The following is a 26,627-nucleotide window of genomic DNA, read 5'->3' on the forward strand; positions in this document are numbered from 1 at the left end:
AGCTGAGTTTCAGCAAAGCATAAAGAATGAACAGAAAGGACTGGAAACCAGTGTGGGAATGTAACTCTTGCTCTTCCCCCTCTCTTAAGGCCAGGAGTGGTCGTACCACCATTGTGATTGCTCACAGACTCTCCACAATCAGGACAGCAGATGTTATTGTTGGCTTTGAGAAGGGCCTTCTTGTCGAACAGGGGACACATGATGAACTTATGGCACAGAAGGGAGTTTACTATGCCCTTGTAATGCAACAGGTAATGAGACACAGCTCTTCTCCTCACCAGGCTTTTTATCTCGCAATGTACCGGGGCTTTTGCTTTTGGATTCTTTGCAGGATTAAAATTGTCTCCTTTACATGGGCGGCCACGTGCTTTGGTTTGGGGACTTCATTTGTCTGCAAGTTCTTTATGTTTCATTATACAGCCACTAGAAGACACTGTTGTATAGCATAACTGTGTAATTACATACTGCCGATATAGCAGATTAACATTCCTTGTTGGGTTATCTCCAATCTTTTAAAACCTGGGTTAAATGTCAGAAAGCACAGGAGATGCCCTGAGGCTGACAACATCATGTAATGGACCCACAAACGTCTGTGAGTGACCAATCACAAGTGTGCAGTAAAAGCCTTGTGTAGAAATGACTTTGTACAGTGACTTTGCACATAACACTAAACCATGATTTAGCATTATGAGTACAAGCCACAGTGAGGCTCAGGCTCACACCCTCCCTCACCTCTCTCCTCCTCTGACACAGCTGTAAGGAGACTGGAAGGTTCTGCTTCCTTTTTAGATTAACTGCAGTGTAGGGTTCTGTCCGGACCTTGAACAGCAGTTAACTATAATTAGTAAAAACAATCCAGCTGGGGAAGTTATGGATTGCAGTTGGCTTGTTTCCCTTAACCACATTCTGTCCAGGTTCAAAAGTCGCAGATTAGTCTAAAACCGATGTGAATGTTTCCAGATTCCTTGCAAACTGTCCTTGCAAATACATCAGATGGTGAGGGGAAGCACGTGAGCCCATGTTTGCTGCAGCTCCTCCTCAATGCTAAACCATGATTAATGTTGCTTGTGAACAAGGCCAATAAAACATCCTACCACATATTTATTTATTACTTAATACTTGATTTACTGCCTTTTTTCTGCAGTCCAGTGTAATATGGCACTTCAGCTATAGCTGGAACATGAGAAGGCATCAATCCAGCCTCCTTTGGCAGGGAGTTCCAGAGCCTGGGAGTCACCATGGAGAAGGCCCTCTTTCATATTCCCACCAAACTTACCTCTGATAGTGGCAGGACCAAGAGAAGGGCCTCCCCGAAAGGACTTAAAACTGGACAGGCTCATCTGAGATAAAGCTATCTTTTAGGTAGTCTGGTCCTGAGTCATGAAGGGCTTTATAGGTCATAACCAGCTCTCTCAGTTGTGCCTGGAAACAGATGGGTAGCCAGTGAAGCTGTTGCAACAAGGGACTCATATGCTCCCTGTAATAGGTCCCGGCAACAATCTGGTTGAAGCATTCTGCACCAGCTGAGGTTTCTGAACAGTTTTCAAAGGCAGCCCCACGTAGAGCACATTACAGTAATCCAAACAAGATATAACTAAGGCAAGTGTGACTGTGGCTGATTCCCACCAGTGGCCAGATCAGAAATCTCTAGTAGGCAGAGTTGGTGCACTAGGCTAGGGCCCGTCTACATGGGAGGTTTTCTCTAATGCTGCTGTGGCTTAACGTCGTTAGGGACACACATTAGCCGCTGTGCAGTAAAGCCATCATTCATTTCCAGCCTGAAACCCAGAGTTTTTCAGAGGCGCGTTGTGCCGCATTTTCCCTTTAAGAGCCCGTTTCCGCCTGCTTCCAGTGTAGTGTACCCCATATCCCCAAATTAAATGCAGCTTCTTAAGTGTTTTTTTTTTGGGGGGGGGTGTTTTGCTGTTGCATCACCATAGGTAGGCTGTCCCTTTTGTTTCTTGTTTTTTCCCACCACATCCCTGCTTTGTGGAATGACGGCCGTCAGGTTTTGGGGAACTCATTGTCCTCAAATGCACTTGAGCAAAGAGCCGAACTCCTGCCAAAGGGTAAGCACAAGCTTAGCATCCCTACTCAGAAGTAAGGGAACAGCTGATTGCCCCAGTTTAATTTTTAATTTGATTTGCTCCACATCAATTTTTTTTGAGGGCGTCAGGTTGGGGGAGTAACTGGTTGTCTCCTTGCATAATACTGAGCATGGAAAAGGGGGCTGTGGAGGGAAGCAAGCCTGTTCTTCTCAATGAGAGGGAAAGGGCTGGCTGAAGTTGCCTCCCTCTGCTGGCACCTCCTCTCCTCGCTCTCCTGCATTCTTTAGTTTTCGCTGTATTGCCCTATCGATACAGCAAAATACCAGGGCTGCAGACTCCCTCTCCTGGCTGCCTCCTCTTGCTAGATTAAAACAGGTATTTGAAACAGAGCAGCTCCAATTTTCTCAATGGGAAAAAGATGCTATAGATTCTCAGTGTGGGGAGGAAGCAGGCAACAGAGGCTGCAGACTGAGAAGGGCTGAAGCAGCTAGATTGCTGTATTTACACCCTGGAAGTGCGCAACTGGGGTTTGTGACTGGGCAACACAGGCTGCAGACTGTCAATGGGTGAAGCGGCTCGATTGCTCTAATTACTTCCTGGAAAAGGAGAAAGGGGGTGGGAGCTCTAACTCCCTGACTGTTGGCTGCGTTGGGGCGAAATTGGGCTGGTGAGGTGCTCTCATGGGGAGCCTTCAGATGCTATCGGGAATAATAACGTGGTAGCCGGCGGGAGCCTGGACAGGGGTGGGAAACAAGCCTCTCTCACTGGTTGAGCAGCCCCTGCCAGGTTGATGACATTCAGTTCTACTCCCCCCACCCAACCTGGAAGTACGTTGCTTTCAAATGCTGTGTGATTTGTGAAAAGTGGATTTTTAAGGTATGCTACACTTGGCTTTTCTTGCTTCATGTGTCCCTGGCAAATCAAAGTCATTTCCATGAAAATATGGATAATACTCCAAAGCGCTTCTCATTTCGTTGTCGTTAAGTTCCCCTCCTGGCCATCCAAGTTCAGGGCTGAATCCCTGAATACCCAAATTGCAAACCTGAGTCTTAAAGGGGAGTATGACCCCATCCAACACAGACTAAATCCTTATTCCTTGATCCTTATTTCTCTCCTGTCAAAAACTCCCTGCAGACAAAAAACCTAGAATATCAAGAAAAAGCCAGTGGTAGAACCCTTTTCCTGGACAGCAATAGGCACTGGGGTTTCAGAATGGAATCTAAGTGTGATTTTCTCCACCACAAGCAGCAAATTATGCTGGAACTGTACCACTTCAGAATGCACCACATGTAGGTTTAATTGTTATCCATAGTAATAAATAGGTGGATCCCTTTGGTAATGTATTTTCTTCCAAATGAATTATTTTGTTTTTATCATCAGTGTTACAGTAGAGATGATCAAGAGGACCAAACAGAAGAAGAGACAAATTTTGAGGAGGAGGAGGAGGAAATCTCTGAGCAACAAAACAATCTGGAGGCAAATGACTTGGAAAACCCTATTGCTGGCACAGAATCAGTTAATAGGGGAATGTCCAACAGACACAGCATCAGTAGGGCTTCTACTAAAAGATACTCTGAAAGGAAGAAGAGCAAGAAAAGGAAGAAGAACCCAAAGAAGGATAGAGTGGTTGGTTCTAAGATTAATTCTTACATGTCTTGTGAAGATAACATAAAATTCTCAACAGGTCATTCTATTTTTGTAAAATATTTGCTAGATATATTACTTTCTCTGTGAATCTTGCTACATCTGAGCATTGCTTTGATGAACTAGTATATATTTTGTTGTTGGTGGGTTGATCATTTGACTGTTGCTGAAATAAAAAATAAATAGGCCAGAACTCTTTCCTAAGGCCAGAGTACTGATTCCCAATGGTTCATTGTTACAGTGTTGTTTCAGTAGGGTTTGCAGTAAGCTATTGCAAGAAAAGGACAAGACTTGAAGGAAAAATAGAAAAAGAAACATTAACTTGTCTTCAGACCAGCAGAACTGTTTTGTTCAGAGCCCAATCCTAGAGAGGAAAGGTGAAATTGGATTGAATGTGGTGAAGATACTTTAGGTTGACCTGGGGGGTGTTTCCACCAGCGATTTTCTACATGCTGGCTGTGTGTTGAGGTCATTAGGGATACATGACATTGTGGCCGCACAGCACCCACCCCGGAGCTTATCAGGGAAAACCTGGATTTCCTGAGACTGCTTAATGTCTGATTTTCCTTAAGTCGGGTTCTCCCCAGTATAGTTGTTGTATGCCCCAACCCCCGCATTTAGCTCAGATATGCTAGCCCTGCCCAGGGGTGTGCCTTTCACCATGACCCCAGTCAAGTGGTGTTTCCTTCCATTGTGCTGAATGAAGCTTGCTCTCTGAATGCCCACAGAAATTACAGAAAACCCCCTCAATTGACATAGCACAGTGCAATCTCAAGGCTCCGATTCTCCTTTGTTTGGTTTATTGCCTTAGGAAGAAACGACTTTGACCCTTGGTTATAGAGATCTTATGGGTTAAAATGGGGGCTGGTTTCTGTCTTTGTGTTTACTGCTATCTTTCCCACAAAAAACCCATTAGTGTCTCTTCGGAAGTAACTCCCATTGTGGTCAATGAGGTCCTGTGGGTTAAAATGGGGGCTGGTTTCCATCTTTGAGTTCTCCACCCACTTTCCCAGCACAAGCATATGTGTGCCTACTTGGAAGTAACTCCCATTGTGCTCAATGAGGCTTGGTCCTGAAATGAGGCTTGCTCTCCTGCAGAGAGATTTTGACACGAGTTAGCCTTTTGTTCCATTTTTTCTTTGTTTTTGATTAAGCAATTAAAACTTTGAGGTCATGAAAATCAGTGGATGTACATAGCTCAGTAAGTTTCCTTCTTTAGCACATTTAGAGTTCATGTGAATTTCTTGGCAACATGTGCCTGCTTCATTGCCCAGCAATTATATTACCTCCTGCAGTGCTCTCACCCACTGGTGACAACTGGAATTTTGCCTCTTACAGGAGGAGAAGCTCCCTGAGGTGCCTTATTCCAGGATTCTGGCTCTGAATAAGCCTGAATTCTGCTATATTGTGGTTGGAGTCATTGCTGCTGCCATTGGGAGTGGTGCTGGTCCTGCATTTGGACTTCTGACTGCTAAAATCATTGGGGTAAGTATAGGCCTGTTCAGTAGCCTATGCAAAGTCTTTCTCTTCCACTATCCCCTCCAGCAGGACCAATGGTCAGGAATGCAGGGAGTTGTAGTCCAAAGCATCTGGAGGGCACCAATTTGTGGAAGGCTGGTATAAACTATTGATCGGGTCTTGCCAACTTGATCACATTTGGCCAACTGTAAAAGATCTGCCCTGGCTTCGAGTTTGTTTCCAGAAAGAATTCCAAATGCTGACATCAACCTTTGCAGCCCTAAATGGCTTGGGACTGGAATATTCTTCCTATTTGAATCTACCCAATCTTGAAGATCTGCAACAGTCTTTTCTCCAGGTGCCCAGCCTTCAGAAGTGAGGTGGGTGATGACAGGGTGTAAGGCCCCAGGCCTGAAACAAGCTATTAGTAGTTTTAGAGGGGCTTAGATGCCCCATAATGCTCTCTGACTTTGGTCAGTTGGCTGCTGTTTTCCCTAACAGGCCTCTTGATTTACCAGGATGAGTCAAAGAGCGATAAGAGCAGTAGGGCAGCCTCAAGCACGTTCCATACTAATGAGTAGAGTGTCTATCAAGATGTGCCTGGGAAGTGAGGCTATGTTTATGCCAAGCTGCAGGTGTCTGTGCTGGGAAAGAGCCTATGCTGGGAATGAATGCTAATTAATGCTTGCTATTGTCATGCTGCCTCACTACTAACATGTATGGTATAAAACCCATTTTACCTCATGGCTCCTGGTTCAGAGAAGCTGTCTGATCATAAGGTATGCCTATGTGCTGATTGTACTCAATAAAGTATCTCCTTGTAAGTAAACTTGGATCTGATTTATCACTATCTTGACACCTCTAAATTAAGAGTTTGAAGCCTACTGCAGGGGCAATACACAGGGAGAGGACTTCTCAGTAGTGGGTCCCTGGTTGTGGAACCATTGTGGACAAGAGGGGGAGGTGAATACATTAACACTGCTTAGGTGCCAAGTCAAAACCACTTTATTCACCAGGATGTTTTAATGTTTCATTTAATTTATGATCTGATGCTTATTCACTTTTGTTAGTAATTTCTGTTTTAAGCTGTTTTTCTTTTATTTGGCTGCTACTGATTTTCTGTGTTTGATTATTTTTGATTGTATTAATAGTGTGTTGGGGTTATTTTGGCATGTGTTTGTTTTATGCTTTCTATAGCTGTGAGCCTCTTTAGGGGATTGTTAAGTCAAAAACTGGCATATAAATACTTTAAATACATAAATTGATTTTCATGTAGCTTTCCTCCAAATTTACTCTTTTCCAAGTTCTTAGTTGTGCCCCTGCAATACGTTGCACTTTAAGTTTCTAGAAAGCCTTGGGGTTACAATGGGTTCTGCTTTGGAGCATATGGAATTCATGTAGACATTGTCACATAGAAAGGTATGTGGTGCTGGGGATAGCTGGTAGTAATATGCAACATAGAAGCATGGAAGCCATTGAAGGAATAGATTGAGGGGACTGTTGCTCTCAATGTGATGGGGAAACATCTGGAGCATCAGCTAACCCCTACAAAGGAGGTGAGAAAGCAGAATCACAGCTGATTTGCAATGGTTGGTTTGCATCTGCAGCATTGGCTGAACTAAATAGAATGACTGTAAGTAAGTAATTATTTTCCGTACTGGTGATTAACACTGTGCTTTGCAACCCAGGCTTTTGGAGAACAAGATGATGTAAAGAGAAGTCAAAATACAATTATGTTTTCTCTATTGTTACTTCTGCTGGGAGTGGTCTACTTAATAACATATATAATCCAGGTAAGCAGTAGCATATGGCCTACTTCAGCCTTCCCCAACATTGCAGTCTTCAGATATGTGGGACTAGAACTCCCATCATCCCCAGTCAGCGTGGCCAGTGGCTGTTGATAATGGGAGTGATAGTCTGACATATCTGGAGGGCACCTGGTTTGGGAAAGCTGATCTACTTAATAAGGAATTGTCATAAACGGGCATCCGAAGGGGGCAGTGGATTGATAAAACTGGGGAAACTTTGTGTCAGGGGAAGCTTGTCACTGTCTACAGTTTCATCCTGAAGGAACAATGTGACCACGTACATGTAGCAACTATAGACTTTATCAATCCTTATTACATCACAGGATCACTCATGTCAGTAGTTCAGGGTCACACATGTATCCTGGTCCCTAAACAATTTGAGACCCACCCAATGTACATAGAAACAGTATGAAAAGTGCTTCTGGTTATATCTGGATTTTCAAGAAATTGATTTGGTCTGTCAGCAGCACACGAAGCAAGAAAAGTGGAGTATACACTACCTAAAACCCGCTTTCACAGGTCAAACCGCACTTGAAACTGCCTTACTTTGGGATTGGATGGGCAGGGTCCCGCCAGTAGAACTGAATGTCATCAACCAGGGAGATACTGCTCAGTGAATGTGAGAGGCTTGTTCCCTGCCCCTGTCCAAGCTCCCCTGCTCAGGGAAGTTTAATGGAAGAGATGAATTACATCCCTGTAATTTACCCCACACCTTTACCCTCACATCCACCATTTGTCTTCATAAGTTCACTCTGCTTCTAGAATGGTTACATTGATAGGAAGCTGCAGGCTGCATAGTGCAAAGTAAAAATAAACAGCAGAGAAGTGCCCTATATTCTTAGCACACCACTGTAATCAGAGAGTGTACAAAGTGAAAATAGAGCAGACGGAAAAGGGATGAGTTACTTCCAAGTAGGCAACTTTAGCAGACCATGTTCGCCTCTGTCCCCAGTCTTTCTTTGCATGATTAGGGGTCATGTGTTACTGTTAAAATCAGTAAGGCTCTCCCTGCAATAGAAGACGAGTTACTTCCAAGTAAGGATGCCTAGTCTTAAAATGGCAGGCTTGAGGCTTGCTTGGTGAGGAAGAGTGACATTTTTTTTCATCCCAAAAGCAACCAGTAAGCCTCATTGAACAGAATGTAATTTACTTCGAACTGTGGTGCTGGAGAAGACTCTTACGAGTCCCCTGGACTGCAAGGAGGTCAAATCAGTCAATCCTAAAGGAAATCAACCCTGAGTGCTCATTGGAAGGACAGATACTGAAGCTGAAGCTCAAATATTTTGCCCACCTAATGCGAAGAGAAAACTCCCTGGAAAAGACCAATGCTGGGAAAGATTGAAGGCAAAAGGAGAAGGGGACAGCAGAGGATGAGATGGCTAGATAGCATCAACTATGCAATGAATATGAACTTGAGCACACTTCGGGAGACAGTGGAGGAGGGGAAGGCCTGGCGTGCTATGGTCCATGGGGTCACGAAGAGTCGGACACGACTTAACGACTGAACAACAACAACAAGACATCTGCCCATTTTCAGCAGTTGTTCCTTGAGACAAAGGGCTCCTTCACATGAAGCTTTTTTCCAGCGATTGAGATTGCTCCTTCATGGACATTTGCAGGCTCTTTACATGACACAGTAATCATCCCAGCCATCTCCTGCACTAAACGCCCTTTGTTCCGCTTTTAAATAGATCACAGATAATAAGCTATCAAATTACCCTGTTGTGTTCCGCTTCAGTTCCCTCCCTCAAAAGAGTTAAAGCAGCAAGTTGAGGATCGAGATCAATGAAAGATAATGGAAGACTCAGATATGGGGGAGAAGGAGGGGGGAAGGGGAAGGGGGAAAGGAAGCGTGTGTAAAGGGAGTCAGTTGTGATCCTGCATTTAAAACAGAAGCAGAAAGCTCTGTTTTAAATGCAGGATTTTAGGCTGGTGTAGAAATGCCCAAAGAAAGGGGAGAATCGGGAAGGGGGGGGGAAGGGCATTGCAGGAATGAGTGAAAAACTACTCTTTGGAGGGCGGGGGCATCGACATTTCCTTCTCTTTCTTTTCCCATTCAGTACGCCTTTGGAGGTGCGATAGAATGATGCTGCTGCTTGATTTTTTTTTTTTTTTTAACAAAAGGAATCCCAAAACAACCTGCTGACTTTCTCTGGACTAAGCCTCATTGGAAAAAATATGATTTACTTCTGAGTAGACATGGTTATCCATGCCAGCTCATTTTCCTTGAGGCAAATAAATTAAAAAGGAGAAAGGAAAGGCAAATAAATTAAAAAGGAGAAAGTAGAGGGCTGGTCATATTCAAAGGTGTGCAGATAGAGAGATACACATTTCCAAATCCCTGAAAGCTGAAGATTAACTCCTTCCATTCCTTTGGTAGGGAGTCCAAGATGGGAGTGGAGTCCGACTGACTCCCCACTGCCCGGCTTTCCGGACTTCCGTCCGCGGACTGCTGCCATTTATCCACCGAAGTCCAGACCATGCTACTCTGTGTCTAGTGGACTCTGCTGTAGTTTATTATTATTGTTGTCATCATCATTATTAAGCACTAGAAAGGCACTGTACAATATAACATGCATTATGTAGACATAAAAGGCAAGCTTGATTTCCCCATAGGATATTCCAATAATTTGAAGCCTTTTACCTGTATGCCCCATAGTTTATAAATACGATGGGAGGAGGAGATGTGTGTCATTCACATACATCCCACTCTGACAAAGTGAGGAAGAGCATTTGGAGCCCGCCTACCATGCCTGAGCTCTCCCACTTGCAAGTTATGGCAATTGGTTGGAACCTGCTGCACACCCCTCTTTTTCTCTACTTGGGATTCACTGTAGATTACATTCTTGTCCCCCCCCCACCATTGTTTAGAAGGAGAAAGATCTCCCACTTCATTGTGGGGCCAGTGGTTACCTTGCTGTGTGCTCCCATTTACAGCTGTCTTCCTATTGAACAATGAGCTGCAATGGGAAAGCTTGTGCCTGACCTTCTTTGACCTTCTCTGTTGGTGGCAGTGTATGTACCTTTGGCTAGGAGTTATGTCACTGACAATGTACTATTATAATAAACAGACTATTGTTATACATCTGAATTCAGCACTATGAACTGAATAATGCTGTCAGTGACTGACTGCAGGGACCAGTCCAGAATCTGTTTCAGACAAGGCTCAGGCCTTGGTTTGGGACACAAGTAGGATCTGGAATCTGAAAGTTATGATCTCTAGTATGTCATTAAAGCCTGGAAGCTGAAGCTGAACAAACACAGATTAGAGCTCAGTATCCAGCCTACTCTGTGGCAATGATGGTGGCAAAGAAGCTCTCATGGGGCCACATTCCCATCTGGGGAACTTCAGGCTGGCCAGATTTGGGCCATGGCCCTAAGGTGCAACAGCCCTGGTATATGTTGGAAGGATGTCTTTGCTGTTCTTGTGTAACTAACTGTCAGCCCTTGGGAATCTTTCTTGAGCCTAAACATATGGAACTCTACCAGAGCATGCTGCAGGATTTATACTGATTTGACTATCAGTCCCTTTCTACAGGATGCTAGTCTTTAAAATGTCATGGCATTCTGCTAGAATATACAATTAATATATTTGCCTCTACACCTTTCAGGGATTCATGTTTGCGAAGTCTGGGGAAGCTCTGACCATGCGGTTGCGATCACTTTCATTCAAAGCATTGCTCCAACAGGTAACAACAAAATGCAGCTGCCTTAAACACCATTATTTAGTGGAAAGGTAGGATATAAATCAAATAACTAAAAAGGGATACAAAAGCACACTTTTAGGGATGGTCGGGACTCTGGTCCATTGGCTTCAGCATGTACCTCAAATCACAATATATCAGACTAAAGAAATGTATGCAACAATGCACAACGTATAGTCAAGGTAAACAGTAACTTCCATAATGATGTGCATGAAATTGTTATACAAAAGATTAGGCACAACAAAGTTGGAACACAGGAAGCTGTCATAGCAAGTCAAACCATCAGTCCATCTAGGGTAGTATTGTCACAGGTATGCTGATTGGCAGCAGGTCTCCAGGGTCTCAGACAGGTCTTTTCCCAGCCCTACCTGGAGATGAACCTGAGACCTTCTGTATGCAAAACATGTGCAACCCCACTGAGATATGACTCCTCCCAACTTTTTAAGAGTTTCTTAAAATTAAGGATCTATAATGTGCTTGTACAAGAGAGCTCTGCACTTCACAAATTGATTCCTCTGTAGATTCCAATAATTTCTGATTGGACAGATGCTGACAAGAGAGTTTGCAATCAAATGCTCAATAAATTGCTGGTTCTACTTCCTACTTTGGACTATCTGAATCATAAACCTGTAGAGTAAACCAATAGATGCTATAATCCACATTTCATTTTGGTGTGGTTAAGGCAAGTAACAATCAGACTTTGATGTTCCTCTGTGGTGGCACTAAACTTAATATGACTTCCTCAAAAATAAAGGTGAACATCACTCAGACATGTGAAACAGCCAGAGAGCATTATATCTTCATAAATAACCAGTCGAGCAATGCAAATAGAAAAAGGAAGCTTCACTTCACTGAGGAGAGTAAAAAACCAGGGATTTTCCACCCTCTCAGGTTTCCACTTCAGGAAGCAGGGTGCTTTTGTATTTCTGAGAGAAGGAACCCAGGTAGAATAAACTGAGCAGAGCCGATTAATCTAAGAACAGAATTTGGGTTTATATGCTGCCTCTCCTGTCCTCCATTCACTCCCATCAGTCTGTGGAGAAGTAAACAACTGAACTGGGAAATCTTGCTTTCAAATAACAGCAGGCACTATTTGCCAGCTTGGGAACAATCCAGGTGAGAGAACAAATGAGGTCTCAACAGGTCCACAGAGTTTAGGAGATCAGTTAAGAATAGCTCCAGTGTTGTTTAAATGAAGATAATGTTTGTTAGGTGGGCAGGTTGACCCCTCATTGGTAAACAACAAACTAGAACAAAAGCCTGATATTTTATTTATGTTAAAACCTCATCAATATTATCATAGGAAAAGATGAACATAAGCGTTAGTGCTCAGATTGGTGAATATTCAACCACACTGAGTTATGGTGAGCCATCTACAAATGCAAAAATGATCTGAATCAAACTTTTTAATTTTTTAAAAAGGAAATTGGATGGTTTGATGACCACAACAATGGCACTGGGGTTCTGTTAACCAGACTTGCAACAGATGCTTCTCAAGTCAAAGGGGTATGTTTTCTACTTATTGTTTGTTTTAGTGAAATTCTGAATGCAGTGCTTGCACCAAGAAACTATTGCAGGAACCAGCATATTAAATATACTTTTGAAACTACCCAGCATTTTAAATAGCACATGGTCAGTGACGTATTTTGTGACTCCTGTCAGTGATTCAGCTTGTTGTAAGCCAAATGTTCTAAACTTAGTTTATTCACTGTCATTTATTATTTATTTATTTATTTGAAGTATTTTTATGCTCCTCCTCCACCAAAAAGACTCCCAGAGAGGCTTACATACAATCAATTAAAGGACACTCCCTGCCCACAGGCTTATAATCTGTTCTAAGGAGACACAACACACAAGGAAAACGGGAATGGGGAGGGAAGAGGAAACAAAATAATGATTTCAGCAGGGCTGGTGGAATGCCCTGCTTCCCCTCTCATCTTCTTCTGTATAGCCTGCTGGAATGGCTGCTGGGGGTAACGGCTGAAGGAGAAGGAGCCTTCATGGGGGAGGTCTTCAGCAGGGCTGGTGGAATGGCCCTGCTGTCCCACTCAATGCATGCCACAGGACATTCAGCCCGTCAAGAGAGAGCTGGTGGGAGGATGATTTGCCTCACTTAAATACTCTTTGGCAAAGCTGTATATGTATGGACGTGTTTTCCAATACTAAGAGAAAGGGCTGTAGCTATAATTGTGCCAGCTACCTTCCTGGGTTTGTAGCATTCCCTGCTGACATCACGTTGGCATGGAGAGATACTCTTGCACTCATCCCATGGAGTGTTTGCGATTACTAGTTCGAACTAACAAAAAGAAAAGTGTGTAATACTGCTAGTGTGTAGGACTACTGAATGGCTTTTCCAAAAGTTGAGTAGCATGACTTGGCAAGGGCAGGGTAACTGTATTGGTCGAGGACAAAGGGGGGATAAATTTTCATCATGTCTTCTTAGCTGAACTTACAGATATAGCTATGCCTCCCCCACTAGTTTAGTGAGATGCTGGAATTTTGATTTATTATATTATTCTATGAAACGTCATAGCTTTGAAATGAACAGAATGCATTGTTCATTTGTTTCAAAGGAATTCTTTATGCCAGAAAAATGAGAACTCCAAATGTGTGTGTTGTTTTTCTCTTTTAAGGCTACTGGAAGTCGACTGGCCTTATTAACCATGACTATCTTCACGGCTGTGACAGCTGTTGTTATTACTTTCGTACATAGCTGGCAATTAACGTTGTTTATCCTGGCCTGTATTCCTTTCATTGCTGGTGTGCAGGCAATTCTCTTTAAATCAGTGAGTGGTCATTCAGCAAAGGGTCAAAAAGCCCTTGAAGAAGCTGGAAGAGTAAGTTCTCCATGTACAAAAGGCATGGCTATGATTAGGCCAGGGATGAGGAACCTCTGGTCTTCCAGATTTTGTTGAACTCCAGCTTCCATTGGCCCCAGCCATCAGGGCCAGTGGTCCAGGATGAATGGAGTTGTAGTCCAGGAACATCTGGAGAGCCACAGTTCCCCACCCATGGATTAGGCCAATGGTGGTGGGTGCTACATTTATTTATTTGTTGCATTTATATCCCACCTTTTTTCCTCCTTAAGGAACCCAAGGTGGTGTACATTATCCTCCTCCTCTCCGTTTTATCCTCACAACAACAACCCTGTGAGGTGGGTTGGGCTGAGAGTCTGCGACTGGCCCAAAGTCACCCAGTGAGCTTCATGGCTGAGTGGAGACTAGAACACAGCAGTGGTGCTTCTCCAGAAGCCCCTTGTTCTGTTTATTATTTAAAGTGTTATATGCTGACCTTCTTCCGAGCTGATCCCAGTTTGCTATAAAAGCACATGGGCAGAGTTAAAATATAACATACTTAAGACAAACTAACAATAAAAAACAGCAGATAAAAAAGCCACAAGAGTCTATACAGGGTTCATGCAAGCCTCATATTACACAGAAATGAAAGAACTACTCCCCCAGCCATACTCCAAAGGGCCAAATCAGTGCAGGCGGTGGACTTGGCTGCCCTCCAAACATATTGGGCAGGAAATTAATGGTAACAATGGAGATGGTGACTTTCTCTGAAGTACTCAGGATGTTACATTTTGGATACAAGAATGCTTCAGGTTTTGAGGACTCCAGATCTACCTAGGGTTAGGCAACTTAGCACCCCACCCCCAGCAAATCATATCTGGGCCTCTGAAAGATACACCTGTCACATAATTTCAAAGCTCTTCTAGGTTCTGGAGAGCTCAGAAGGCATATGAAAGAGCCCAAAGCCATTGCATAGTAATGGTGCCATGCTGGCTGGGGAATTTGCTGGGAGTTGTAGGACTTTTTTCTGTCTAAACTTTCCTAGGATTGTGCCTTTAGTGAAAGATCACTTTGAAGGAGGCAGGCAGAAACCTAGCCTGCCACCCTTCGCTGCCTTTTCAGAGAAGCCAAGCATCAAACATAGATGATGAAGAAAGAACTAGAGAGAGCCTTGTAACATGTATATTTTAAAAAATATACCTGTTAGCAATGACCTGTGCTTTGAAAACATAGAGGGAAGAGAATTTTAAATGCCTTTGCTCTCTGTAAGCTTTGAGGGTTTTTTTAAATTATTGTTTTGGTCTTTATTGCATTTTTATCCATCTTTCCTCTAAGGAGCTCAAGGTGGCAGCTGTGGTTCCCCGCTCCTACCAAACACACACATGCACGTGCACACGCAGACATAGACTTTACCTTCACAATAACAGTGTGAAGTAGGTTAGACTGAGAGAGCGACTGGACAAAGTTTACCCAGTGAGCTTCATGGCTGAATAGGTACATATGAGCCCAGCCCACCCCCAGTCCTTGTCCAACACTCTAGCCACAAGGCTACATTGCAACTATCCCTCTTCCCAAATACTTCCTGCTGAAAATGCTGGGTAGACAGATTCACCATGATCTGAAACTTCCATGAACTTGAAAAGCCCTTAGGATTCTGTCCTCCTAAGAGGCGGCTGTATCAGGGCTGTGGTTGGGTGTCAGCACAAGCACATGAGCTTTGGTATCATATCAGTGTCCAGACCGGGGCCTTGGTATGCCATCAAACTGCGATATTACCTGTGTCACTGAGAGCACCTGGCCTTTAGTAAAGGAGTTTTTTTTAAGCCTCATACTTTCCTTTGTTTCCTAAATTTAGATTTCAACAGAAGCTGTAGACAATATAAGGACTGTGGCTGCATTAACAAGCGAAGATAGATTTTTCGAGACATATAGGACAAGCCTAGAAGCTCCATACAGGTAAAGCTCGCAATTTGTTCTCTTTTCAGGAGTAGATGAAATGGGTATTGTGCAACAGAGTGAGTGCATGTAGGCATAAAAGGGGGAAAAAAGTTCTTTTACACCCACACACACTCACTCACTTAGAACAATACCTATCTAATCTTCTGGAAATCTAATCGAATGCATCTGTCCAATGCCTGGGCTCATCTTGCTCTTCTCCCATACTCTGGTCATATATGCATATTGGACACCATGTGTAATTGGTGAATACATATACAGAGTCCAACTGCAATAGGTCTGAATACTTGTGATCCTGGCTTGCCCAATCTCGTGGGTAAGAATGACAGGTTATTAGGTCTCCACCATTTGGGTTCTATATATGTATATATGTGCTACTTCTGTGATAGCACATTGTAAACAGATGAACCATATTTCAAAATGGGAATGGTCTAGGGGAAATGAGGCAGCAGGAGGGATTCCACTGCCCACCAAGGCTTGAGGGTTCATGCGCAGATAGGGCAAGGGTTGTTTTCCAAGAGCTTGCTAGATGATGAGAACTCTTATCCTAATGCCCCTAGCACTTTTTTTTAACTATCAAAGTTGAAGATTTGATAGGCGGCCACTCTTTCTGCTGTTCCTTTTTCTTTCATGACAAATTGTGATTCTTTTTCATTGGTTTTGTCTTATCAGGGACTCTCTGAAGAAAGCTCCCCTTACTGGATTTTCATATGGCATAACCCAGAGTTTAGTCTTTTTTATACATGCTGCTATCTTCAGATTTGGAGCATGGCTTATAGCTCATTGTTTCATGAACTTTCAACAACTTTATATGTAAGTGTGTTTTCTGAGTTTCTAAAGTTATATGCATTTTCCAAGTTCAGGAGCGGTAGACCATTCTACACAAAGAATGCTATATATTAGATAGGCCTTTGGTCTGATCTTATGTTTTTAAGCTCAGTATCTCCCACCAATTCTGCAGCCTTTTGACTATGGGGCTGTTCACACAACGTGCTAACCCACACTCAGGGTGGCTTGTTAACCATGCAGTGTGGCTCGTTAACCACCCTGAACAACCTAAAAACAAACCATGGGTTCTCAAGGTGGCTAGTTTGAGAAAAATAAGCCACACTACATGGTTAACAAGCCACCCTGCGGAAGATGTCCTGGGTTCAGACAACATGCTAACCCATGGTTCAACAAACAACCCTCAATTCAACAACAACCCACACTTAACCACTGAGTGTGGGTTAGTGTGTGGTGTGAACCCAGTCATCGTCTGTAGAGCACATGGAAACTCTGGTAAAAAATGTCCTGTGATTCTTAAAGTGTAAGTGTGCACTCAAGTGTTCCTGAGAGGTACAAAAATAAAGATGGATGTTGAAGGCCAGGGATCTTTACAAGATTTTGGTCCTGGCCTTTAAGGCCCCAAGGTTGCATTACCCAGCCTATCTATCCTCTCTTCTGTCCTGGTATGTCCCAGGGTGGGCCACTAGATCTATGGGCCAGGCTATTCTGACCTGCTCTACCTCACAGATTGCGATGTCCTGTTATTGTGCATTCCAGGACCTTGTCCTGCAGCTGTGGAACTCCCTCCCGCTATCATTACGGGTAGCTGAGAGTTTGGAGGTGTTTGTCACAAATCCCTTGGCCCCCTCTATCCTTAAGCACTCACAGAGAGAGAGACAGAGAGAGAGAGAGGCTTCAGTCTCATGCCTTTAATTCATTATTTACAAGTTCATTACAGATGCAAATTCTCGAAGACTCTCAGGCTACAAAGGAATGCCTCCAGGGGATTCAAATGGGATCACCAAAAGTTGCCCACAGTTTGAAAGGGAAGCTATCTGGTAGGGATGTCAGAGAATTCTGCCATGGATCTCGGTGAGGCCAAATGCCAGTGCATTCGGCCCCCCAAAATCTGTGGTGGAATGAAGCCCCCCTGCCCCCCCACCCCGCAAAAGGTGCGCTAAACGGGACATTTACCTGCTACCATTCGTGCTGACTTGCGAATGGTGGCCACGTCTGCAGCTGCCATTTGCTTCATCACTATAGCCTTGATAGGCTACGTAAATACTTACATAGCCTATCACGGCTAACGCAGGGACGCCATTTGCGTACCTGCAGAAGCTGTAATAGGCAGCGTTAAGTATTTACTAGGGATGGCGGAGAATTTCTCCACGAATGCCAACGCATTCGGCCCCCCGAAATTGGTGGTGAAATTCTCCACCACCACCCCACCACCCCCCCGGGATGGGACTTACCTCCTTCGAATGTCCCTCTCAGCGGCGGGTCCCGGCAGTGTTTCGGCGGCGTTTCGGCGGGAGCGGCGGCCGGTCTTCCGACCGGCTGCCGCCACCACCATTACAAAGTAAATTTAAAAAAAAACAACAACACACGTGATAGGGTACGTGATTTACGTAGCCTATCACAGCTAGATTCCCAAAGTCAGTCGTAAATCTTTACGTAGCCTATTACGGCTGAGTTTGAAAAAAAAAAGCGCGTACGCAAATGGCGGTGCCCATGGGGGCCGCCATTTGCGTTCCTTATTTGGGCCCGGGTAGTCTACGTAAAGATTTACGTAGACTACGGCGAAAATAAGGGCAACGCTATTTGTGTTGCCCTTATTTTTGCCGTGGTCTACGTAAACCTTTACATAGACTACCCCTGCCCAAACAAGGAACGCAAATGGTGGCGCCCATGGGCACCGCCATTTGCGTACGCGCTTTTTTTTTTCAAACTCAGCCGTAATAGGCTACGTAAAGATTTACGTGGCCTATCACGGCTGACTTTGAAAATCCAGCCGTGATAGGCTATGTAAATCGTTACGTAGCCTATCACGTGTTTTTTTTTTAAAATTTACTTTTTTATTTTGCGGCCGGGGAGACGGGGTGCTCCTCCCCGGCATGAATTTCGGTGGCGAGGGATGGGGTGCCTCCCTCCGGCCTGAATTTCGGCTGGGCGGGGCGGGGCGCCTCCCCCCCGGCCTGAACTTCGGGGGGAGAACCGAAGCGCCTCCCCCCCACCGCGAAGCAAGCTGCGGGACCAGGTAAGGGACTTTCGTCCATCCTTAGTATTTACGTAGGCTATCACGGGGAAAAAAAAGGCAACGCAAATGGCACTGCCTACGGCAGCCGCCATTTGCATTCCCCTTTTGTTTTGGCCGTGATAGTCTACGTAAATATTTACGTAGGCTATTACGGCAAAAGAGAGGGGTGCAAATGGTGTAGTGGCCACCATTTGTGTTCCATTTTTTTTTTTTTTGCTGTAATAGGCTACGTAAATATTTATGTAACCTATTACGGCAAAAAAAAGGGGAATGCAAATGGCAGCCGCCGTAGCCGCCGCCATTTGCGCTCGCTGTTGTTGTTGTTGTTTTTGCCGTGATAAATATTTACGTGATAACTATTTACGTAGCCTATCACAGCAAAATATAGGGACACAAATGGCGGCAGCTATGGCAGCCGCCATTTTCATCCCTGCAGGCTGCCCAGAGGCCGGATGTCTGGCTGTGGGTGGCCCTGGCCAGCGGCTCTGCGGAATCTCCGCGGAGCAGAGCTGGCTGGAGAGAATTTTGGGGGGAGGGATGGAGCGCCTCCCCCCCGCCGCGAATGTCACCCTTCGAAAAGGTAAGTGACTTTCGTACATCCCTACTATCTGGTAGGGATGTACGAAAATCACTTACCTGTTCGCAGATTATGTTGATGGTGGGGGGGAGGCATTCTGTCCCTCCCCCCAGAATCCTGGACGGGGGGGAGGAACTCCTTTCCTCCCCCCCGGAATCCTCCGCGGCCGGCTGTGCTCCGCAGCAGCCAGCCAGGCCCAGCCAGGCCAGAGCCGTCTGCAGCCGGATTTCTGGCCGCGGAGGGCTCTGGGGAAAACAAAAACAAAAACGCGTATGCAAATGGCGGCGGCTATGGCCGCCGCCATTTGTGTTCCTTATTTTTGATGTCTTAATCTACATAAATATTTATGTAGACTAAGACAGCGAAAATAAGGGGAACGCAAATAGCGTAGTGGACGCTATTTGCGTTCCCCTTATTTTCGCCGTCTTAGTCTACATAATTATTTACATAGACTAAGACGGCCCAAAATAAGGAACGCAAATGGCAGCGGCCATAGCCACCGCCATTTGTGTACGCCTTTTTTTTTATACCCAGTCGTTTTAGGCTACGTAAGTTTTTACGTAGCCTAAAATGTCTGGGTAAAAAAAAAAAAAGCGTACGTAAATCGTGGTGGCCTTAGCTGCCGCCATTTGCGTATGCCTTTTTTTTTTTAACCCAGACGTTTTAGGCTATGTAAAAACTTACGTAGCCTATCACGTGTGTGTAAAAAAACAAAAAACAAAACTGCAAATGGCGGTGGCGGCAGCCGGTCGGAAGACCAGCCGCCACCGCCGCTGCTGCTGCCGCCACCTGGAAGATCCGCCCCAGGTAAGTCTCGTCCTGGGGGGATCCGCGGGGGGGGGGGCAAAGGGGGCAGTCCGTTCCACCACAGATTTCGGGGGGCCGAATGCACTGGCATTCGGCCTCCCCGAGATCCATGGCGGAATTCTCTGCCATCCCTACTATCTGGCTAGGCTAACTTAGGGAGGGAGGTCCCACCCCTCTCGTGCTGCTTCTCTGCATAGCCTCTCACGCATCACTAACCGGGTCAAGTGTCTGAGCCCGATGTTTCCCTCTTAGCTCCGTGCTGCCGCCTCATGTCTCTTAGGTCACAGTCCTCGAGACCCCCCCCCCGCTCGCTGCTTCTCACAGAGGGGGGTAAGGAGGAAGCTTCAGGCCCGGCCATCTGGGAGTTGGTAACCTGAGAAGCACGCCTACCCATATCTGGCCTGGCCTGTTAAAAAGCCTCCCCCAGTTCTGGCTGCTCCTCTTCTGAATCTGAGCTGCTATCTCCCTGCGCTCAAGCCTGACAGTGTTTAAGAAAGGTTGAAAACTTATCTTCTTGAGTAGGAGGGGAGTGGTTGGTTATTTCAAAGGGAAAGTATGCTGATGGCTTTTATGTTTATCTGGGTTGTTAAGACTATTGTTATAATACTGTATTTTTGAGCTAAGTTGTACTAGAATGATTGTAATTATGTATTTTAAATAGTCGAGTTATTTCTTTTATGTACAGCACTTGGTAACAAAGCGTATCATCATCATCATCAATTTCCTGGACTTCTCCTGGACTTCTCCCTTTCTATGCTTTCATCAGATAAGAAACAATGTTCAATTCCCACCTCTGGCCAATATATCAGAATAGCCTATTGTCACACTCCTGTGTACTGATTGTTAAATCATTGCTGTAACCTCAGCAGAGCACAGAGAGTAATATTTTACTCAGTGACACTTGTGGAGATTAACAGCGCAATCATATGCATGTCCCCTTAAAAGACCTATTGAGTTTTGTGGGACTTACTCCCAGGTAATTGTGTCTAGGACTGCAGCCTCAAATATGTTTTCTTGACTTAAATAGGCTCACTTGGATAAGATAAAGCACTTTTTCTACAAATAATTCTTCATCGTAGGTTGCATCACATTTTCTCCCAGGCTCTTCTTCTCTACAGATATATGGCAATGTATACAATACTAGTTAATGCTTATTTAGGCCCAGTTAAAATAGGCTTTTAATGTAAAGTTCAATTCATAATATCACTGTTCATTTGTGACTGACTTTAGCAATAATAATGGCTTCCAACTTACTGAAGAGCCTCTATTGTGCATCTGCTGGACATGGGGATGCAGGAGAGCACCGGGGCCTTGTGGCAAGAGGAGAAGCAGTTGGAGTGCCCAATTGGTCAGCCAAGGGCAGGACTTCCTGGGCACACCAGGGGGAAGTTCTTTACCTTCTTGTCCACCCTGGGCCTCTTTAACAGGGCCTGGGCCACAGCACCAGCTGCTGTAATTGCTCACTTACCCACCCATCCACACCAAATAACAATCCAGGGCCTTGCATTTTGCTATGGACGTTGGTTAGCCATTGGCTAACAGGGCTAGGAAGGAATTTTACCTGCACATGTAATTGGCTAGGTGACACAGGGTTTTCACCTCCCACGTAGCAAGATTGCAGTAGTTATAGCTACGTTAGTACTGCAGTTACCTCAGACCATATGTTGCTTTGTTCTTGTGTTCTTTTGTGACATTGTGGCATGGTTGGGCTGGATAGTTTTGTAGGAGGGAGCAGGATTGGACTCCCTTCTCCCCATGGTGGGGATCCCCTTAGGGGATCTTGGGGTATGTGGTATCAAGACCCAGCTTAGCACTGGGGCCGGTTAGCTTGCCACAAACCTGGGCTTCAGATGGGGCCCAGATAAGCAGTTTGTGCTGCCGTGACCACTGACAACCCCACCTGCCCAGTGCATGAGCTAGATTGGTGATATCAGTCAGCAGGCAGTTTGCCCAATGACTAGATCCATGCCCCCACCAAAAACCCTATTCATGCTCTAACCAATAAAGTTATGGCCAAGTTTATAACCCACCAAAGTCTCTGTGATAATCTGTTGCCCTCCCCTCCTTTCCCCACTGCTTCCAACTAGGTGCTGTCAACATAATATGTTAAGTTAGCGTATATATTTTGGGTTCTAATACATCTCCTTCAAATCTTCATTTTGTGGTTCCAGAGTCTTCGCTTCAGTATTTTTTGCTGCTATGGAGATTTGCCAGTCTAACTCTCTTGCTTCCGATTTTGGCAAATCAAAAGTTTCAGCCCAAAGGATTTTTCAGCTTTTGGATCGGAAGCCGCTAATTGACAGCTATAGCGAAGAAGGAAAAAAATTGGTAAGGTCTTACAAATACTGCTTTTCATGCTGGTCCCTTTTAATGCATCAAATGGACTCTTGTATTTCTCATATAGATGTAGTATAAATAATCAGCAATAGTGGCATTTGTTTTGGTCTCTGTAAATTTGATCTGAGAAATCCTTATAGGCAAGGCAACTAATTTAATTATCCATCCTTGGAAAGACAGAGAAAGAATCACATCTACCCTCATTAGAAATGAAAATGTTGTGGTCCCCTTGTTATCAGAACTCTGTGTATTTAGTTAAAGAAAAAAAAATCCAAAGTTTGTGATTTCAGAATAAAGTTTGGCATTAATACCTGGAATGTATTGAAGGCAAAACCAACAAGAACCTAGGGCAGGTTCCAGCAAAGGTTAAGCACTTTTACAGCAACACTCTTACCAGGCAAGGGGGGAACCTTTGGCCCACTAGCTGGTTTTGGACTACAGCTCCCATTATCCCTGATCAATGATCATGCTGACTAAGGCTGATGACTGTTGGAGTTCTGCAACGTCTGGAGGGCCACCAGCTCTCACACCTGTATCAGGAAATTACCCCCATCAAACACTGTGGGACTTACGTCTGAGTAAACATGTATGGGATTTCTCTGCCAGTCCCTTTGCATTCAATGAAAGATTTAAGCACATGCTTAAATGGGTCTTTTCTATGAGTCCTAAAAGTGCTTCACTTTGGCTGGATTGTCCCCAGTGTTTTTAAATGTTTGCTGCTCAGCAGTCCATAAAACATAAAAAGAATAGGTGGGAAATGGTCATTCCTTGTAAGCAGAGGAGATCCAGAATGTAAATGCAGTATATATTACCTCTCTTTTTCCATAAAAATGAAAAAGAGAGCATAATTTCACCTTTCAGAAAACACTTCAGAAAATTTAGAACAATATCGACTTCCAGTTGGAACCAATGTCGCCCTCACAGCATCCCGCAGAGTCTCTGCGGGATGCTATCTCAAACAGCTTTTTAAAAGGTTGAAAAACCTTTTCATCTCCCCCCTGGAATTAAACAGCGGGGGGCAAGGCAGCATCTGGATAATATCTTGGAGAAAAGTGATCCCCACAAGGCAGTGTGTGTGTGTGTGTGTGGGGGGGGGGGCTGAATTCCAGGATTATCTTCCCAGAGTTTAAGCATTGCAAAAAGCTGTTCTGAAACTCCTATTTAATAGGAGAAAACAGGGCTGACATGTTCCATTGTAATATATGGATTAAGAAATATCAACAACACCTGAGGGATGGTTTAAGAATATCAACAATATTTGAGAATATTTGAGGACCTGCAAGATTTGTTTGAAGAGAAACATGGCTACACCAAGGAGAAGGAAGCAGATTGCATCACCACCCACTCCTCCCGTACCACCTTTGCCAAAAGCTCTGAGAACAGAAGATATAGGGGAATTATTTACTTTGATAAAAACGTTATCTTTGCAATTTGCGGAGCAAGCCAAGAGGTTGGATTTAATCCAAAATTACATCACTGCCCTGCAAGGAGCTGTGGATTTAATTAACGCTTTGAGCTACAAGATAGGCTGACAGCAAATGAAACTACGACACAAGCTTTTTTCAAAAAAAATCTGCCAGAATTTCCTAACTGGAGGTCTTCACGCGCAGATCCAATGTACGTATTACTGGGATTAAAAATCTGCCTGGTGATGTAAATTTCCCTACCTTTGTGGACAAGCTTTTGCATGAGATAATACTCCCTGTGCCATCTGATTATTTACTTGATATTGAGCAGGCATTTTGTGTGCCAAATGCTAAAAGTATCCACACGATTATAGTCCAATTTGCAAGAGTCTCCACAAAGAATTATGTCCTGCGTTTGGCAAGAGAGGGTGGAAGTCTTTTTTGGAAACAAGATAAAGTTAAGTTGTTTCCAGATTACATCAAAGAGGTGGTGAATAAAAGAAGGCAATTCATCAAGGCGAAGAATATGGCAAAACAAATGAACTTACAATATTATTTAAAACATCCTGCTACATTTTGCGTTGTTTCTGAAGGTCAGATGAAGAAGTTCCTAAATCATGAAATGGTGGAGGCATGGATGAACATAAAAATGTGTGAGATTTCTGTTCCAGCCCCATGAACTGGGATTTTTAAATAAGCTTTGTTAACTGTTTATGTTTAGTCTACATGATTCAGGCTAGGCCAGAAGGTATCTGATTATACATATATTCATTTACTTTCTTTCATTTTTCTTCTCTTTTTTATTTTTCTTTAAAATCTCTTTTTCCAAAATAGATATGATATGCTGTATTTAAATATATTGTTTGAGGGTGTATTGTGCACACACCCATTTATATATCTAGTATAAAATATATCACTGATTGTTGTAAGGTTGCTTTTAAGCTTTATTGTTATATAACATTATAATTTCATCTTTTTTAAAAAAATCACTATTACTATTATCATTACTATAAGATTACTCAGTAAGATTTTTGGTTGGTTGAATTGTTAAGCTTTATTATTATTACTATTATATTTTAACTTAAGGGCAATATATGGTTATTGGGAATGAATTATAGGTTCCTGCTTCCTTGTTATAAGATTGATGATATGATATTGAAATGTAAGGTTGATTATTAAATTGTAATATTGCTAATGATATAGGTATAGTTTTTAAAATAGAATGGCATCTGAAGCCCGTTGGCATTGGAGTTTACATTTCACCCTTTAAAAGAGGAGAGGGAAGAGAAAAGGGGGAAAAGGAAAATTTCTTTTCTTTTTTTCTCTTTTTTCTTTTTCTTTTTGTTATTGTTGTGTGCTCATAAGAATATTGCATTGTTGGGAAACTGTAGTTGTTGATCAGGTTGTTGGTATTATTTCATTTATAAAGACAAAATAAATAAAAGTATTTTTTTTTTAAAAAAACGAAAATTTAGAACAATATCACATTGATTCTGTAAAGATCAAACAAAGAAAAATTTGGGAAATATCTTCCCAAAGAGTATCAAATCTCTTTACTTTGTATGTAAAGAAAAGGACATTACCAGAAAATCATTAGATATTGTTACAGTGTTTTGTGTTCCAGAATTATTTTTAATGTAAAAAATACAGAAATTCTAATGGAAAACAATATGTGAAATCTTCATGATACATTTCTATGTCCATTCTCTCCCCACCTGTTTCCCATAGGAGAAACTCGAAGGCAACATTGAATTCAGGGACATCCACTTTGTATATCCAGCCAGAACAGAAGTCCCGGTTTTGCAAGGGCTCAACATCAAGGTTGACAAGGGGCAGACTCTGGCGCTGGTGGGGAGCAGCGGCTGCGGCAAGAGCACCTCCGTTCAGCTTCTGGAGCGGTTCTACGACCCAGGATCAGGACAAGTGGTGAGTTGGAGGCTCCATCAGCATCTTCGCCGAGAAGAAACATTACATAAAAAACATTCCTCTGGCAAATGGCCCCGTCTGCCAGCTGGAACGGATTCCCTCTGTCTAGAGCTGCTTTTCGGTGTGGGTTGTCTGCTGTGGTCTTCACATTTACCCTGAGTGGAGCGGAGGTGGAGGAAGTATGAGAGCCGTGATCCACACAAGCAAATGGCCCAGGATGCCAGTCGTGCATGGTGGGAAGGCTGTTCCCCAGTTTCTCTACTTCCCTTTCTGCTTGCAGTTGGCAGATGGAGTGGACACCAAGTCTCTGCATATCCAGTGGCTGAGATCCAGACTGGGCCTTGTGCAGCAGGAACCTATTCTGTTTGACTGCAGCATCGCAGAGAATATCCAGTATGGAGACAACAGCAGGGATGTCAGCCAGGAAGAAGTTGAAGCAGCAGCTAAAGCAGCTAATATTCACAACTTCATTGAAAATCTCCCAGAGGTAAATAAAGACGTCCTTACATTATCCAGCACTTCCTTTCTGCATGAGAACACAAACCATGGGCATCTCTACACCAGCCTAAAATCTTACATTTAAAATGGGGCTTTCTGCTTCCGTTTTAAATGCAGGATCACCGCTCCCTTTTTCAGGTGTTTCCTTTCCCCCCACCCCCTTCCCCCCCTTCTCCCTGTATCTGAGTCTTCCATTATCTTTCATTGATCTCACTCCTCTTCTTGCCGCTTTTACTCTTTTCATGGAGGAAACTGAAGCAGAGCACAACGGGGTAATTTGATAGCTCATTATCTACGATGTATTCAGAAATGGAACAAAGGGAGTTTACTGCAGGAGAGACCTTGAATGATCACGGCATCATCTAAAGAGCCCCCAGACTTCTGTGACGGAGCAATCTCAATCACAGGGTAAAAGCTTAGTGTGAAGTTGCCCCATGTCTAATGAACAGCTAAATACAAAAGGAGCAATATTCCATTTTTAAGTCCTACTGCTGTTCTTTTCCTTAAAAACCTGGGGCACAGTCTAGCAAAAGTCCATTCTGCCTAAATCCTGCTTGAGGCTTGAAGCCCAGTTTTAGTTTTACTATGTTGACTGAAAGTTTGGCATGGAAACCATTGGAAACTTACTTCCAAGTAAG

At 43.8% G+C, this 26,627-nt stretch overlaps 1 protein-coding gene and 1 pseudogene across 1 annotated transcript in view; one reads left to right on the plus strand and one right to left on the minus strand.

Moving 5' to 3' along the window:
* The window catches only part of LOC146344920 (ATP-dependent translocase ABCB1-like), a 216,791-nt pseudogene that overhangs the window by 120,150 nt on the left and 70,014 nt on the right, over positions 1-26,627 (minus strand).
* LOC146344922 (ATP-dependent translocase ABCB1-like) overlaps positions 1-26,627 on the plus strand; it is a 66,526-nt gene that overhangs the window by 36,056 nt on the left and 3,843 nt on the right. Inside the window, exons 15-26 of the mRNA XM_084856063.1 lie at positions 90-251; positions 3,429-3,674; positions 5,031-5,177; positions 6,839-6,943; positions 10,570-10,647; positions 12,085-12,168; positions 13,296-13,499; positions 15,313-15,413; positions 16,086-16,226; positions 21,994-22,150; positions 25,294-25,491; positions 25,772-25,978. Of these exons, the coding sequence (XP_084712189.1) occupies positions 90-251; positions 3,429-3,674; positions 5,031-5,177; positions 6,839-6,943; positions 10,570-10,647; positions 12,085-12,168; positions 13,296-13,499; positions 15,313-15,413; positions 16,086-16,226; positions 21,994-22,150; positions 25,294-25,491; positions 25,772-25,978 (1,830 nt within the window). The remainder of the gene's footprint in view (positions 1-89; positions 252-3,428; positions 3,675-5,030; positions 5,178-6,838; positions 6,944-10,569; positions 10,648-12,084; positions 12,169-13,295; positions 13,500-15,312; positions 15,414-16,085; positions 16,227-21,993; positions 22,151-25,293; positions 25,492-25,771; positions 25,979-26,627) is intronic.

The sequence above is a fragment of the Heloderma suspectum genome, chromosome 5, assembly GCF_057233095.1.
Source record: "Heloderma suspectum isolate Gila_16-S chromosome 5, 16-S_ref, whole genome shotgun sequence".
Classification (NCBI taxonomy): domain Eukaryota; kingdom Metazoa; phylum Chordata; class Lepidosauria; order Squamata; family Helodermatidae; genus Heloderma; species Heloderma suspectum.